General features: G+C 31.6%; 1 protein-coding gene across 2 annotated transcripts in view; it reads right to left on the bottom strand.

The window, feature by feature from the left end:
- The window catches only part of LOC117172581 (ubiquitin-like protein 3), a 265,219-nt gene extending 254,797 nt beyond the window's left edge, over nucleotides 1-10,422 (bottom strand). For both annotated transcript variants that reach the window (XM_033360656.1, XM_033360657.1), the window contains exon 1: nucleotides 10,032-10,422. In XM_033360656.1, coding sequence (XP_033216547.1) covers nucleotides 10,032-10,061 — 30 coding nt within the window. In that variant the 5' untranslated portion in view covers nucleotides 10,062-10,422. The remainder of the gene's footprint in view (nucleotides 1-10,031) is intronic.
- Nucleotides 10,423-12,614: the final 2,192 nt, after the last annotated feature.

The following is a 12,614-nucleotide window of genomic DNA, read 5'->3' as shown; positions in this document are numbered from 1 at the left end:
AGGGTGGTTTTTAGGGGCCTTGCCGAACGTTCTCACTTCCTCTATAATTAGTGAGATACAAAAAGAGAATTTTTGACGTTTTTATATCTTCAAATATCGACAGTCAAAATTGTCATTTTTAACATTTTAGGTGCAGATATGTTAAGGGTGGTTTTTAGGGGTCTTGCCGAACTTTCTTAACCACTCTATAATTATTGAATTAAAAAAAGAGAATTTTGGACGTCTTTATATTTTCAAATATCGACAATCAAAATGGTCATTTTTAACATTTTAGGTGTGGTTATTTTAAGGGTGGTTTTTAGGGGTCTTGCCGAAGTTTCTCACTCACTCTATAATTAGTTAGGTAAAAAAAGATAATTTTTCACGTTTTTATATTTTCAAATATCGACAATCAAAATGGTCATTTTTAACATTTTAGGTGGGGTTATATTAAGGGTGGTTTTTGGGGGTATTGCCGAACTTTCTCACTCCCTCTATAATTATCGAGACAAAAAAATAGAATTTTTGACATTTTTATATTTTCAAATATCGACAATCAAAATGGTCATTTTTAACATTTTAGGTATGGTTATATTAAGGGTGGTTTTTAGGAGCCTTGCCGAACTTTCTCAACCACTCCATAATTATTGAATTAATAAAAGAGAATTTTGGACGTCTTTATATTTTCAAATATCGACAATTAAACTTGCATTAGGCAGGTCTAAATAATGGGTGATGTGTAAGGGTTGGTAACCCCTTAAAAAAATTTTTATTCGACAATTCTTTCCGACAGAATATTTTTTTCCGTCCTAATTGATTTAGGCAAAAAAAAATTGAAAAATAATTTTTTTTAATTTCGTTCAAATGAACGTTCGTAACTTCAAGTACATTAGAATCGAGTCTAATTAACATTTAAATGTACATTTTATTATTATTTAAAAAAAAACATTTTATTTATATTGATTTACTAAGACTACTAAGGCTCCTGTACTATCATTGACCGAAGGTTGCGCGATATTCCATTTGCACTTTTTGTTGTTGTTATATATTGGTGTTGTGCCACCTTATCATTATAAAAAATACGTGAAGAAATCGATACAACCTATTTTTACCCCTCGCATAATTTAGAGCTCATTGAGGACTAATTTGGGCCCTAACATTTTTTGTAAAAAATAGTGTTTGCAAATAGCTTAACTATAAGTTGGTTCAAGATTGCTGTAAAACGTACTAAAAAAGATTTTACGGAACATTCACCTTATAGAATAATTAAGGGCTCATTTAGGGCTCCCCGAATATGTTATTTGTAGTTTAAAAAATTTTTTACAAACAAATTTCTTTCAAGTGCGTTATTATTTTAAAAAGTTGCAACTTTTCAAGATTCACAAAGTAAAATAAATTTTTAATATGAATGCTATTTGTTCAAATAATTACGAAATATAACAAATATTTCCAGTGATTAAAAAAAGAAAAACATAACATTTCTTCTTTAGAAAAGAAACAGATTAGGCCGGTAGGTCAATCACAAAAAATCTAGAGTAGAATTTTTACACGTATGAATTTGGAAAACCCTAGGCCACTCTCTGAACGCATATTGTATATAAATGTAGTACAATTTTTTGGTACAAATGTAGTACAAATTTTTAGTTCCTTTTACGGCAATATTCGGCCAGCTTGACGTTAAGCTATTGCAAACACTATTTTTTACAAAAAAAAAGAGCCAAAAATTTGAGACTACAGGCCCAAATTAGTCCTCAAGAGACCGGAATTATGAGAGGGGTAATAATGGGGTTTATGCAAGAGAAACGAAAATAAAATAACTTTTTGGTAAATTTGTTTAAACAATAATTGTTTAAAATTTTTTTTGAAATGTTTTATTATCATATTCCCAGAGCCCTAAATTATTCTTTAGGGTGAATTTTCTGTAAAATCATTTTAATTACGTTTTACAGCCATCTTGAACCAACTTATTTCTTACACTATTTTTTTACAAAAAATACTAGAGCCCAAAATTTGGGACTACGGGCCCAAATTAGTCAGTTGATGATATTTCAGGAGCCCTAAATGAACATGAAATTATGACCGATTTTGCACTTATCGATGTCAACAACTTCACCGACACCGCCGATGCGACCATCCTCTTCGAAGTTGCTGTCAAGAGCAAGCATGCAGACCTCTCTACAAAATGAGAAGCGGTCTGAAACTGTTTCTCGAGAAATCGATTGATTGTTTATAATGCTGCTTTCCCGGATCGCTTGTTCAAAATTAAAATTTAACGCAAAACAATACGTAATAAGCATACAGGCCGCTGCAGAAATGCGGCATCACTCAAACCACGTGTTTTCTGCAACGGTAATACTGTGACAATATTTGTGTATTTTATAACAAAGGGAGGATCCGCAAACATTTTGAGGCTCCACAAGAGTCATCTTCTTCTTATGTTTTGAGCAAAATCGTTCAGACGGAACTAATTCGATTTGTCGCAACCATTGAAGAGTTGTTTCCCTTTCTTGGAGAATCTTGGATAAACTAAAAATATTATATGTTTCATCCATCTTGACGAGGACTCAAGAGAGGAAAATCTCGAAAATAAACGAAAAAAACCCCGGCATCCCAATGACTGGTCACAAAAATAACTTAGTTCAGACAAGACCCCCTTTCCAACGTGTCATGGGGGGGGGAGGCACCCCTGTGACTGGAACCAGAAGAAATTTAGGTCTCACCCCTGTCCCTTTACCCACACGTCATGGGGGGGGGAAGGCACCCCTGTGACTGGTCACAGAAATAATGTAAGGTCACACCCCTCCCCTTTTCCCACGCGTCGTGGGGGCGGGAAGGTACCCTTGTGACTGGTCACAGAAATAATTTAAGGTCACACCCCTTCCCCTTTACCCACGCGTCATGGGGGCGGGAAGGCACCCCTGTGACTGGAACCAGAAAAAACTTAGGAAACGGGTTCAATTACGCGTATAAGACGGGTTGCTGAAACTGGGGGACGGTTAACACTCGAAAACGAAAAGAGCATGATTTTTATGGTTTTTTCATAAAAATCGAGATATCACTCATTTTCTCGAAAACTATCGCTCGTACAAAAAAATGTATCCCACAAAAAATGTGTATTTCTGTAAGATCTACAACTTTTATTGGAAGCATTTTACGAGATTTTGCATATTGGCTGTGATAAACGCAAAAAACCCCATTTTTCTGGCTTTTCCGCATATTCACCATGAAAATCGTCTAGTCGCCAATTTTCACTATTATTTTCAGAACAAGCGCGTCAAAATACATAAGTATACGCAATATGAAGTAAATCGTCACGTTCACCTATTCGGAACTTTATCCCCCTAAATGAGCCCTAAATTATTCTATAAGGTGAATTTTCAGTGAAATCATTTTTGGTACGTTTTACCGCAATGTTATAAAATAGGTTACATCTCTATACCTTGATAGTGTTGTGCCAGCTCAACGTACCTCTCGAAGCGCATTATTTCGGTGCTTTGAGGCAAATAGAGGTCGCAAAAATAAAGACACATTGACACGCACTGTACAGTTTTTTCACCATTTTTCTTATCTGAGATATTTACGCCGAAAGGGATCGGACTACATACACAAATTAGAGAGTAGGGGAATGAATTTCCAAGAAGTCTTGTTTGTACCCTCACTATCTACTGCAAAGCTCGCTCGCTCGAAACGTGCGAGTCGTCCCTAATTGATTTTTCTCGTTCATATAGCGCGTAAACGTTTGTTTCATACGTGTAATTCATGCGTCAAGAACTTCTGCAGGTAAGTAATTATTGAATTTATAACATTAAAAATCACTGACATTATTGATAGAATGTGTTATAGAGAAGAAGGTGGTCCAAGGAGGCGAGAGAGAAGCGTTGCGAGCTTAGCGGAGCAACTTAAAAAAAACTCTAAAAGTTCGATATTAACACCTTTTAAAATAATTAGGCGACTTAATATCTTATTCAATTATGATAGAATCCACTTTACAATGCTTAATTCGAACGTATTTTATTTTTAAAATTTTCCATTTTAGATTTTTATTTTTAAGATTACATTTATAATTTAAAGAATTTCAAAATGCAGACTTGAAGACTGGATCAATAAAATTACAAGCCTTTTGAATTTGAATTTTTTTGACAAAACACATTTCACATTGATTACTGATCAACATATTTACAAGTTCTGAAAAAATGTCAAAAACGTGAAAGCAAACAGGGAAAATTATGCAAAGTGAGTTCAAGTAGTGGAAATTATTAGAACCAAGCGTGATTAGAAGAGGGGCAAGTGAGTTATATTTTTAGCCTTTGTTTTTTCTGAGAAATCATGAGTTTGTCCAGACAATGGAAGTTTCTATCTTTATTATAAGTTAATGTAATAGCATGCGTACTTTAATTGAAAGCGAGAATATTTGTTTACGACATAAGTGGGTATCGCTATAATTTATATGATTATATGAATACACTTATACTTTGAAATTACCATATAAGTTTTCCACTTTTTTTGTTATGGAACTTGTAATTTTATACTTGTAAGCATATAACATTCTGTTTAATTAAATAAATGCTAGGTTATGTGGTTATTCGGGGTCTGTCATCTTAACGTAAAGATAGCAGGAACACACAAAGAAAAAAATGATTTGGACAATATTTCTTTCCACTATATTTAGGGCTCATTTAGTGCTCTCTTAATGTCCTATTGCCAAATTTGATGGCACGAATTTTTTTCTTACAAACATGTGGTTTTACCATCCTAACGTTAACCTACCAGCACCACAGGTGCTCATTTAGGGCTCACTTAATGTCCTATTGTTAAATTTGATGGTATGCATTTAAAAAAAAACTATGGTTCTGCTATCTTAACGTTAAGCTCGCAGGACCACAAAGAGAAAAAAACGACTTAGGCATTATTTCTTTCCACAATAATTTAGGGCTCATTTAGGGCTCACTTAATGCCCTATTGTCAAATTCATTGCTCCGCAATTTTTCGAAAAAACCTGTGGTCATGCTATATTAACGTTAAGCTAGCAGGACCACAAAGAGAAAAAAACGACTTAGGCATAATTTTGTTCCACAATAATTTAGGGCACACTCAATGTACAATTGCCAAATTTGATGGTACGCATTTAAAAAAAAAACCTGTGGTTTTGCTATCTTAACGTTAAGCTAGCAGGACCACAAAGAGAAAAAAACGACTTAGGCATTATTTCTTTCCACTATAATTTAGGGCTCATTTAGGGCTCACTTAATGTCCTCTTGCCAAATTTGATGGCACGTATTTTTTCCTTAAAAACCTGTGGTTCTGGCATCTTAACGTTAAGATAGCAGGAACACAGGTTTTTTCGAAAAATTGCGAAGCATTACATTTGACAATAGGGCATTAAGTGAGCCCTAAATGAGCCCTAAATTATTGTGGAAAGAAATAATGCCTAAGTTGTTTTTTTTCTCTTTGTGGTCCTGCTAGCTTAACGTTAAGATAGCAGAACCACAGGTTTTTTTAAAAAAATGCGTACCATAAAATTTGGCAATAGGACATTAAGTGAGCTCTAAATTATTGTGGAAAGAAATAATGCGTAAGTCTTTTTTTCTCTTTGTGGTCCTGCTAGCTTAACGTTAAGATAGCATGACCACAGGTTTTTTTGAAAAATTGCGGAGCATTAAAATTGACAATAGGGCATTAGGTGAGCACTAAATGAGCCCTAAATTATTGTGGAAAGAAGTAATGCCTAAGTCGTTTCTTTCTCTGTGTGGTCCTGCTAGCTTAACGTTAAGCTAGCATGACCACCGGTTTTTTTGTTTAAATAAAGAGCATTAAATTTAGCAATGGTGAATTAAATTTAGCCCTGAATGACCCCTAAATTCCCTATAGGTTTTTAGTTCATTTTTGCAATGTGGTCCTACCAGCTTAACGGACCTCTTTTCCAGGGTTGCTACAGAAGTCTGGTTTCAAAATTCCATTACTTTTCAAGTTTTCCATGGCTATTTTTAAACAATTTTCCAGGATGCATTTTTTGTTTAAATCTAGTCAATTCTATTGAAGTTCAACACGAGAGAAACTACCAAATTCGATGAAGGGTTATTGTAGAGAAATATTATTTTGTAATAGTTCGGCATAGAAAACAACAAAGTATGAAAAATCACGATTTTTAATGAACAAATATAATTCTCTGTGAATAAATAGGAAAATTTTCGATTCCAAAAAGATGATTTAGCTTATCATTACTTTTAGGTTGTGTATACAAAGCTGGCACCAGTAAAAAGCATATTTTATGGATAGAGTCTAGACTGCGGGAAGAAGATATTAACAAAAAATTTGTTTCAAATGTGTTTAATGCTACTGTTCGATCCTTAATATCGCCCATCTTGCTAGTTTGTTTCCCAGACTAAAAATCCTTGGAAAAATGTTATTTATGTGACTAATCACAGAGGTGCCTTCCAGTCCGACCATACGTTGTTGGAAAAGGGTAAGTATTTGGATCAAAATTATTTCTGTGAACAGTCACAGGGGTGCCGCTTAGTCCCCCTCACCATGATATGTCAAAGAGAAGTTAGAAAAATTTGAATTCTTCGGATTCCGTGAATTACACGAATTCTATAAATTCCATAAATTTCACGAATACTTTGAATTGCATGAATTCCTTGCATTTCATGAATTCCACGAGTACACGCGCTCAGCCGCTACCTTACCAGAAATATGCTTTCTAAAAAAACCGATAAAAAAAATGGTCGGTACCGGTAATTTAACCTCGCCCAGAAAGCTGCAGTTTTCATACAAAAATGTTCCAGTTTAAAGATTTCCTAAATTTGGAAATTTCTCGAAAATGGTAAGATACGTGGCAACCGAAAACTTATGTTTTTTTTATTCAAATTTTTTAACCATTGTGCAACATATATAGATCATTTTTATAACTATATGTGGCATGATTCCAATTTAACGTTCAACTCAACGATTAATTCGATTTTCCAGCCGAGAAAATCAGAAAAAACGAATCAAAAATACGGAAAATTAGGATAAAATGTAGAAAAATAAGAACGGAGTAAAATTAGAAAAAAAACACTTTCTTGTCTGTCTAAATGCATAGAATACTAACGAAAAGTCGAATTTTTTGGGAAAATGGCTCAAATGAAATACTGAACGTTCAAATGAACGAAATTTTTTATTAATTGCTTTCTAAACTATAAAAAATTTAAAAGTATTGATTCATTACAGTGATATTTATGCAATTATAAATGAAACTTATAAAGCATATTTTTATTTGTAAGTAGAAACAATATTTCTGAATAAAATTTAATTGAGAAAGTATATTTCGTTCACTTGAACGTTCAAAACTTCAGGTGCATTCTAATTCTTACAAAAGCATGCAATTTGGTGTGCAGGGCCCTTTTGGAATTAAAACACTTTTTAGACATAGTTCTGAAATTTAAAAAAAAATGACGAAATTTTTTTTTGAAATGGTATATGTGGGATTTCATACTCTTTCAAAACCCACAGAAAAATGAAAAAAAAAAATGATTACATCCGTTTATTAATAAGCAAGTTTCATTTTCTTGACAAAAAAAAAACACATTGTGTCTCCGTAGCTGCATTATTTTTTATTAAATTTCCATACTTAGCATAGTTTCCAGGTAAATAAATATAAAAATACATAATTTCAAACCAAATTTTTTACAAGGTAACAAATTCTTTTAACCGTAAAGTAAAATGTAATATCCTATTATTTACTGTTAGTTCTATATAAAGGGTAATCTGGTCGCTGGATTCAGAGTTATAAAACGGCATCGAAATCATGTCTTAAATGTTTAAAAGAATCGACATCATTTTGCACAATTATTAAAAAATGTTCATAAGAAAATTAAGTTGCAAATATCTTTTAAGATGAAATGTTGGAAACTAACAGAGACCAGTTTCGAATTCAGCACGTGGTTTTTTTTATTAGAAACATTGTCGGAACAAAATTATTTATAAAAACAAAGTTTAACATTTGTATTCATATAAAACCATCAGACAGAATAAAAGTCGAGGTCCATAAAAAACCAGGTACCCCCCCCCCCCAGAGGCTATGTAGTTTATGCACGACCCCTTAACTGGGAAGTACTAAAATAATTATTAAGACTTTGAAATACATGCCAATAAAAAAAATCTAAACATTTTTTTCAAATGCCAAGGGTTTTCCAGGTCTTTAAGAACTTTCTCAAGTTTTGAAGCAACCCTTTTTTACTTTTCTTTTAAAGAACACATTATTCTTTTCTATGTTTGAGATTTCAGGGATCCAAGGAAATAGGATAATGTTTTCACGAATAATAGGAAAAATAAGGAAAGATTAAACATTTATTTTTACATACAAAAAAGGATGAATTATCTTTTTTTAAGTAATGATATACTTTTAATTCTTAAATAAAATTGGTTGCACAAAAAAATTGTATAAGTTTGAAGTCGTTCTGAAAGAAAAGAATAATTTCACTTTTAAAAAATAGTATCATTAACAATTAAGTCGTGATACTTCATGTATAATTAAATACTTCTTCTCAAGATTTGTCATTTCGTCAAAAAAAAAAAAAAAAGATTTTAGATTTAAAGTTTTATTTTAATATTAAATATTTTAGTTTGAAGTCCGTCAAATTAACATTTTTGAATTTTTTATTTGTAAAAGACTTAGAAATAAAATTTTAGACAGCTCAATACATTTGATAAACTTTGAATATTCAATTTGTTTATTATTTAATTTAGTACTTTTCGATTAAATACTGTTCAGCTCCTAATACTTTTTCAAATTAATTTAATTATATTTTCAAATGTTCCAATTTTATAATAGATAACAGCTTTTGCCTGCGATTTCATACTTCTAACATGCTTTTTTTTACTGTTTCAACTTCAAGTTTTTGAAAGAATACTATATTTTAAGACACTATAGCTTCCAGCATATGCATTTCGTTGCACTTATGATTGTGTACGATATATTGATTTTTAGTTTGTACTTTATGCTTATAAATAATTTTTTACATAAGCTTGAATATTATATAGATCCATTTCATTCATTTCTTTATTAATAATAAATTAATTGCCAACCTTTTAAATTTAATACAGTTATATTAATTAAAATCAATAATTATATAAGTTTAAAAAATTCAACTTTCACTGCACCCGGTTATTTATTTTGTAGATGCGTAACGAACAATGGTTGCTGTAGTTCTTACCTACATTTAATAACTTTAGAGAATTTCCCGAGTAATTCAAATGCATTTTCAAATGAGGTATATTTGAAAAGAAAAGGGAAAAGAATGGAAATTTTATTAGAATCAGAAAAAAGGCGGAAAAAAGGAAAATGCGGGAGAACGAATGTGATTCTTTAGATTAAAAGTACTCTGAATGTAGCTCAGAATGTTTAAGTTTTCATCTATCTTTATTGATTAGAGATTTAAGTAGTTGCTAAGTTGATATTTCCCCTGACCTAATATTCCAACCATTTCAACTAAGGGGTAGCAACAGCTCCAAAAAAGTTCTAAATTACGCCGCATCTTATTGAATCAGCCAAACTTTCCCCTAGATTCACTTATATCAGACCTCACCTCATAAATTCAATGAACATTTTTTTACTATGATAGAATCTCCCTTGTAAACCTCGCTCGATTATTCACGGAACGCACACAGGGGAGGTGCAAATGTAGGTCAAGAAAGAATGGAAACAGATGAACGAGATTCGCTCCCTCTCTTCGAAGGTGTCGATTGAGAGAAAGAAAAAAAGAGAAAAAAACGAAAAGGAACACTTCGTCCTCCGGATGTGCATCTGACGTCTGAGTTCTGACGTTTCTCCGGACGTCACATCGATCCCCCGACATTTTCACCCAATTTTCTAATCTCGGCTAGGCCAATCGATTTTTAGTATCTATTCTCTCTAAAATGTCATTTAACTATATCAATTTTCATCATGTCTTGACTTGTTTATTTTTAAGCTGAATGTTGATTTGAAGTTGATTGAGATTGGAGGTGGGAGGATCGGCGAGGAGAAAAGGGTGCGGTGAACATGTTAGGTTGAGACCTCAACTATAACTCACCTTATCTGAGGGGATATTTCGCGAACTCATTGTAGACGAGGGAGTGCGAAGGAATCCAGAGGCCTTTCGTGGCAGGTGCCAAGTGCGAGGATTTTCTCCAATTGGCAGGGCAGGGGTGACGGTAGTCGATGACAGCGAAATACAAGTAGTGTGCTCTAGCACTGTCGAGGAAAACACACTCACGATCACAATTTCACTACACCATTTCGCCAAAAGAAACTCGCGGCACTTGCACTTAAGCGACCCGCCGTTGTTACTTTCTTATATCCCGCGAAAAGTATTTCGGCAACATTTTGCAGAGAACGAGGCAAGAGCTCTTTCAACTCCGCCGCATCACCACACACCACCGTTCCAATGTCAGAGCCAAACACATAAAATGGCGATCCGATGCAGCATTCTCGGAAAATTCTATGACGCGAACTACGTGAAACATAGATGAGGGTGTAGAGGGTGCTGGGTACGAACTCACCAGCGCCACTGGTGCTAACTTTCGGAAGGCTGAAGCCGACTGAGCAAGGGCGGGAATTTTAGAATGGGAGTTTACTGGTCTTGCTTCGATTTTCATTATATTGTTGACGACGGTTCTTATTGTATAACGTTAAAGTACAGTAATTGCAATAAAATATTGCAATAATGTTATAAAGCCTTCATTGTAATTATAATTATAATAACATTTTTTATGAGACTCTAGCTTTGCACAATTTACTAAATGTACCCTTAAATTTCCTTATATACTTTTCTGGATTTGACGACAGATTAATTTGAAATTAAAAATATCCAAAACCTTGAGTAAAGAATTTCAATTTCAAAATTTTGCTCAAAATAGGAATTGAAATGATTTGATAAAAGATCTTATAAAATTGTATAATCATAATTAAAATAAATATTAAAATAATTACATTGGCTATTTTATCCTAGAAAGAACTAGAAGCAAATAACGAAATTATTGTGTTTATTTGAGATTTCATACTATAATAGTTTTAATCTATTTATTTTATTTTAATTAATAATTGCATTATAATTTTATCAATAATTTAGGAATTAATTGAAATTAATTTTAATTTAATCAAATAATTATTTTTTAGATATTTCTTGAAAATTATTATTTTAAAATAACTTATTTCATTTCGAAGTTATTTTGTGCTAACATGAAAAAAATCAGGTGAAACAAATGATTTATTTGATTTAAAGCGGATACTTTCCTGAGTGATTCTGGAATTCTGGATTTTTTTTATATTCCATGTTTTTTGACACTGATCCATTTTGAAGATATTCACAATTGAAAATTTGTCAATTAGTTTAATTTTAAATGCTTATAGTTTAAAATCATGCAAATTTAAACACCATTTTAAAGTGGGTCTATCTTGAAGATTTTCAAATATATTCTTCAATTGTTCACCCGTATAATTTGAAAAGATATAATTTTTAATATTTTTTTGTATAATTCGTTTTTTAAAGATTAAAAATAAAAATGCGATTTAAATTTAAATATGTGAAAGTTTAAAATCCTAAATTTTTGATGATTTTGAAAATTAAAATTGAAGACTTTTCAATTTTAAATCATCCAAATTGGAAATGTTTCAATGTAAATCGTGTAAATAATCAGAATTATAGAATTTTTAATTGTGAACTTTGAAAATTTTAAACTCTTTCATTTTGAATATTTATACTGCACATTTCCTTAATTTTAAAGAGCTACAATTGAAAATTTTCGATTTTTGAAAATATTTAATTAAAAATGAATCAATTGTTAAAGTCAAAACATTTCAAGTGCAAATATTCCAAATTGAATAAATTTCAAATGTAAATAATAACAATAACGAAAATTTTTGAAATATTGAAGAGTTTCGATTGAAAATTCTTGAATTTTGAAGATATAGAATTGAAAATTATTCAATTTTCATGGTTTATGTTTCAAAGTTATGTAATTTTAAACGCTTTTGTAAATAGTACTTTTTTAAGATTTACAATTGAAAAATCTACAATTTTAAGGAGTTTCAATGTAGAATTCTGCAATTTTAACAATTTGCAGTTTAAAATTCTTCAATTTGGAAAATGTACAATTGAAGATTCATTAGTTTGTAACGTTTGTAGTTGGAAATAGTGTATAATCTTAAACGTTTTTTTTTAAATATGTAGTTGAATTTTGAAGATTCGCAGTAATTTTATAGATTTGCAATTGAAAAATATTTAATTATGAAGAGTAAAAATGACAGCATTGTTTTCTTTTTTGGAAACTCTGATGATTTTGCAGGTATGTATCATTTTTCGTTATATAAAAAAGGGAATGGTATAATTCAGGTATCTCCGGCAGTATGTAACTAAAATGTGTTTAACAAGACATAACTGAAAATATTTGAAAAAATTACGTAGCATAGGCCAGGAGGGGGAGGACAAAACAATTTTCTTACGAATTGTTGTATGGGGTAAAAAATTGGCAAAATTTTTTTAAGTTATTTATGGATAGACCTAAAGAGAATTTACATTTTGAATCTTTAGATTAGAATAAATTAATTTAAATTAACATATTGTATTATGCGAAATGAAGAATAATAACAACATTCGAATTCATTCATTCCTACT

The sequence above is a fragment of the Belonocnema kinseyi genome, chromosome 5 (assembly GCF_010883055.1).
Source record: "Belonocnema kinseyi isolate 2016_QV_RU_SX_M_011 chromosome 5, B_treatae_v1, whole genome shotgun sequence".
In the NCBI taxonomy this organism is placed as follows: domain Eukaryota; kingdom Metazoa; phylum Arthropoda; class Insecta; order Hymenoptera; family Cynipidae; genus Belonocnema; species Belonocnema kinseyi.
This window is presented reverse-complemented; position numbering and strand designations above follow the sequence as displayed.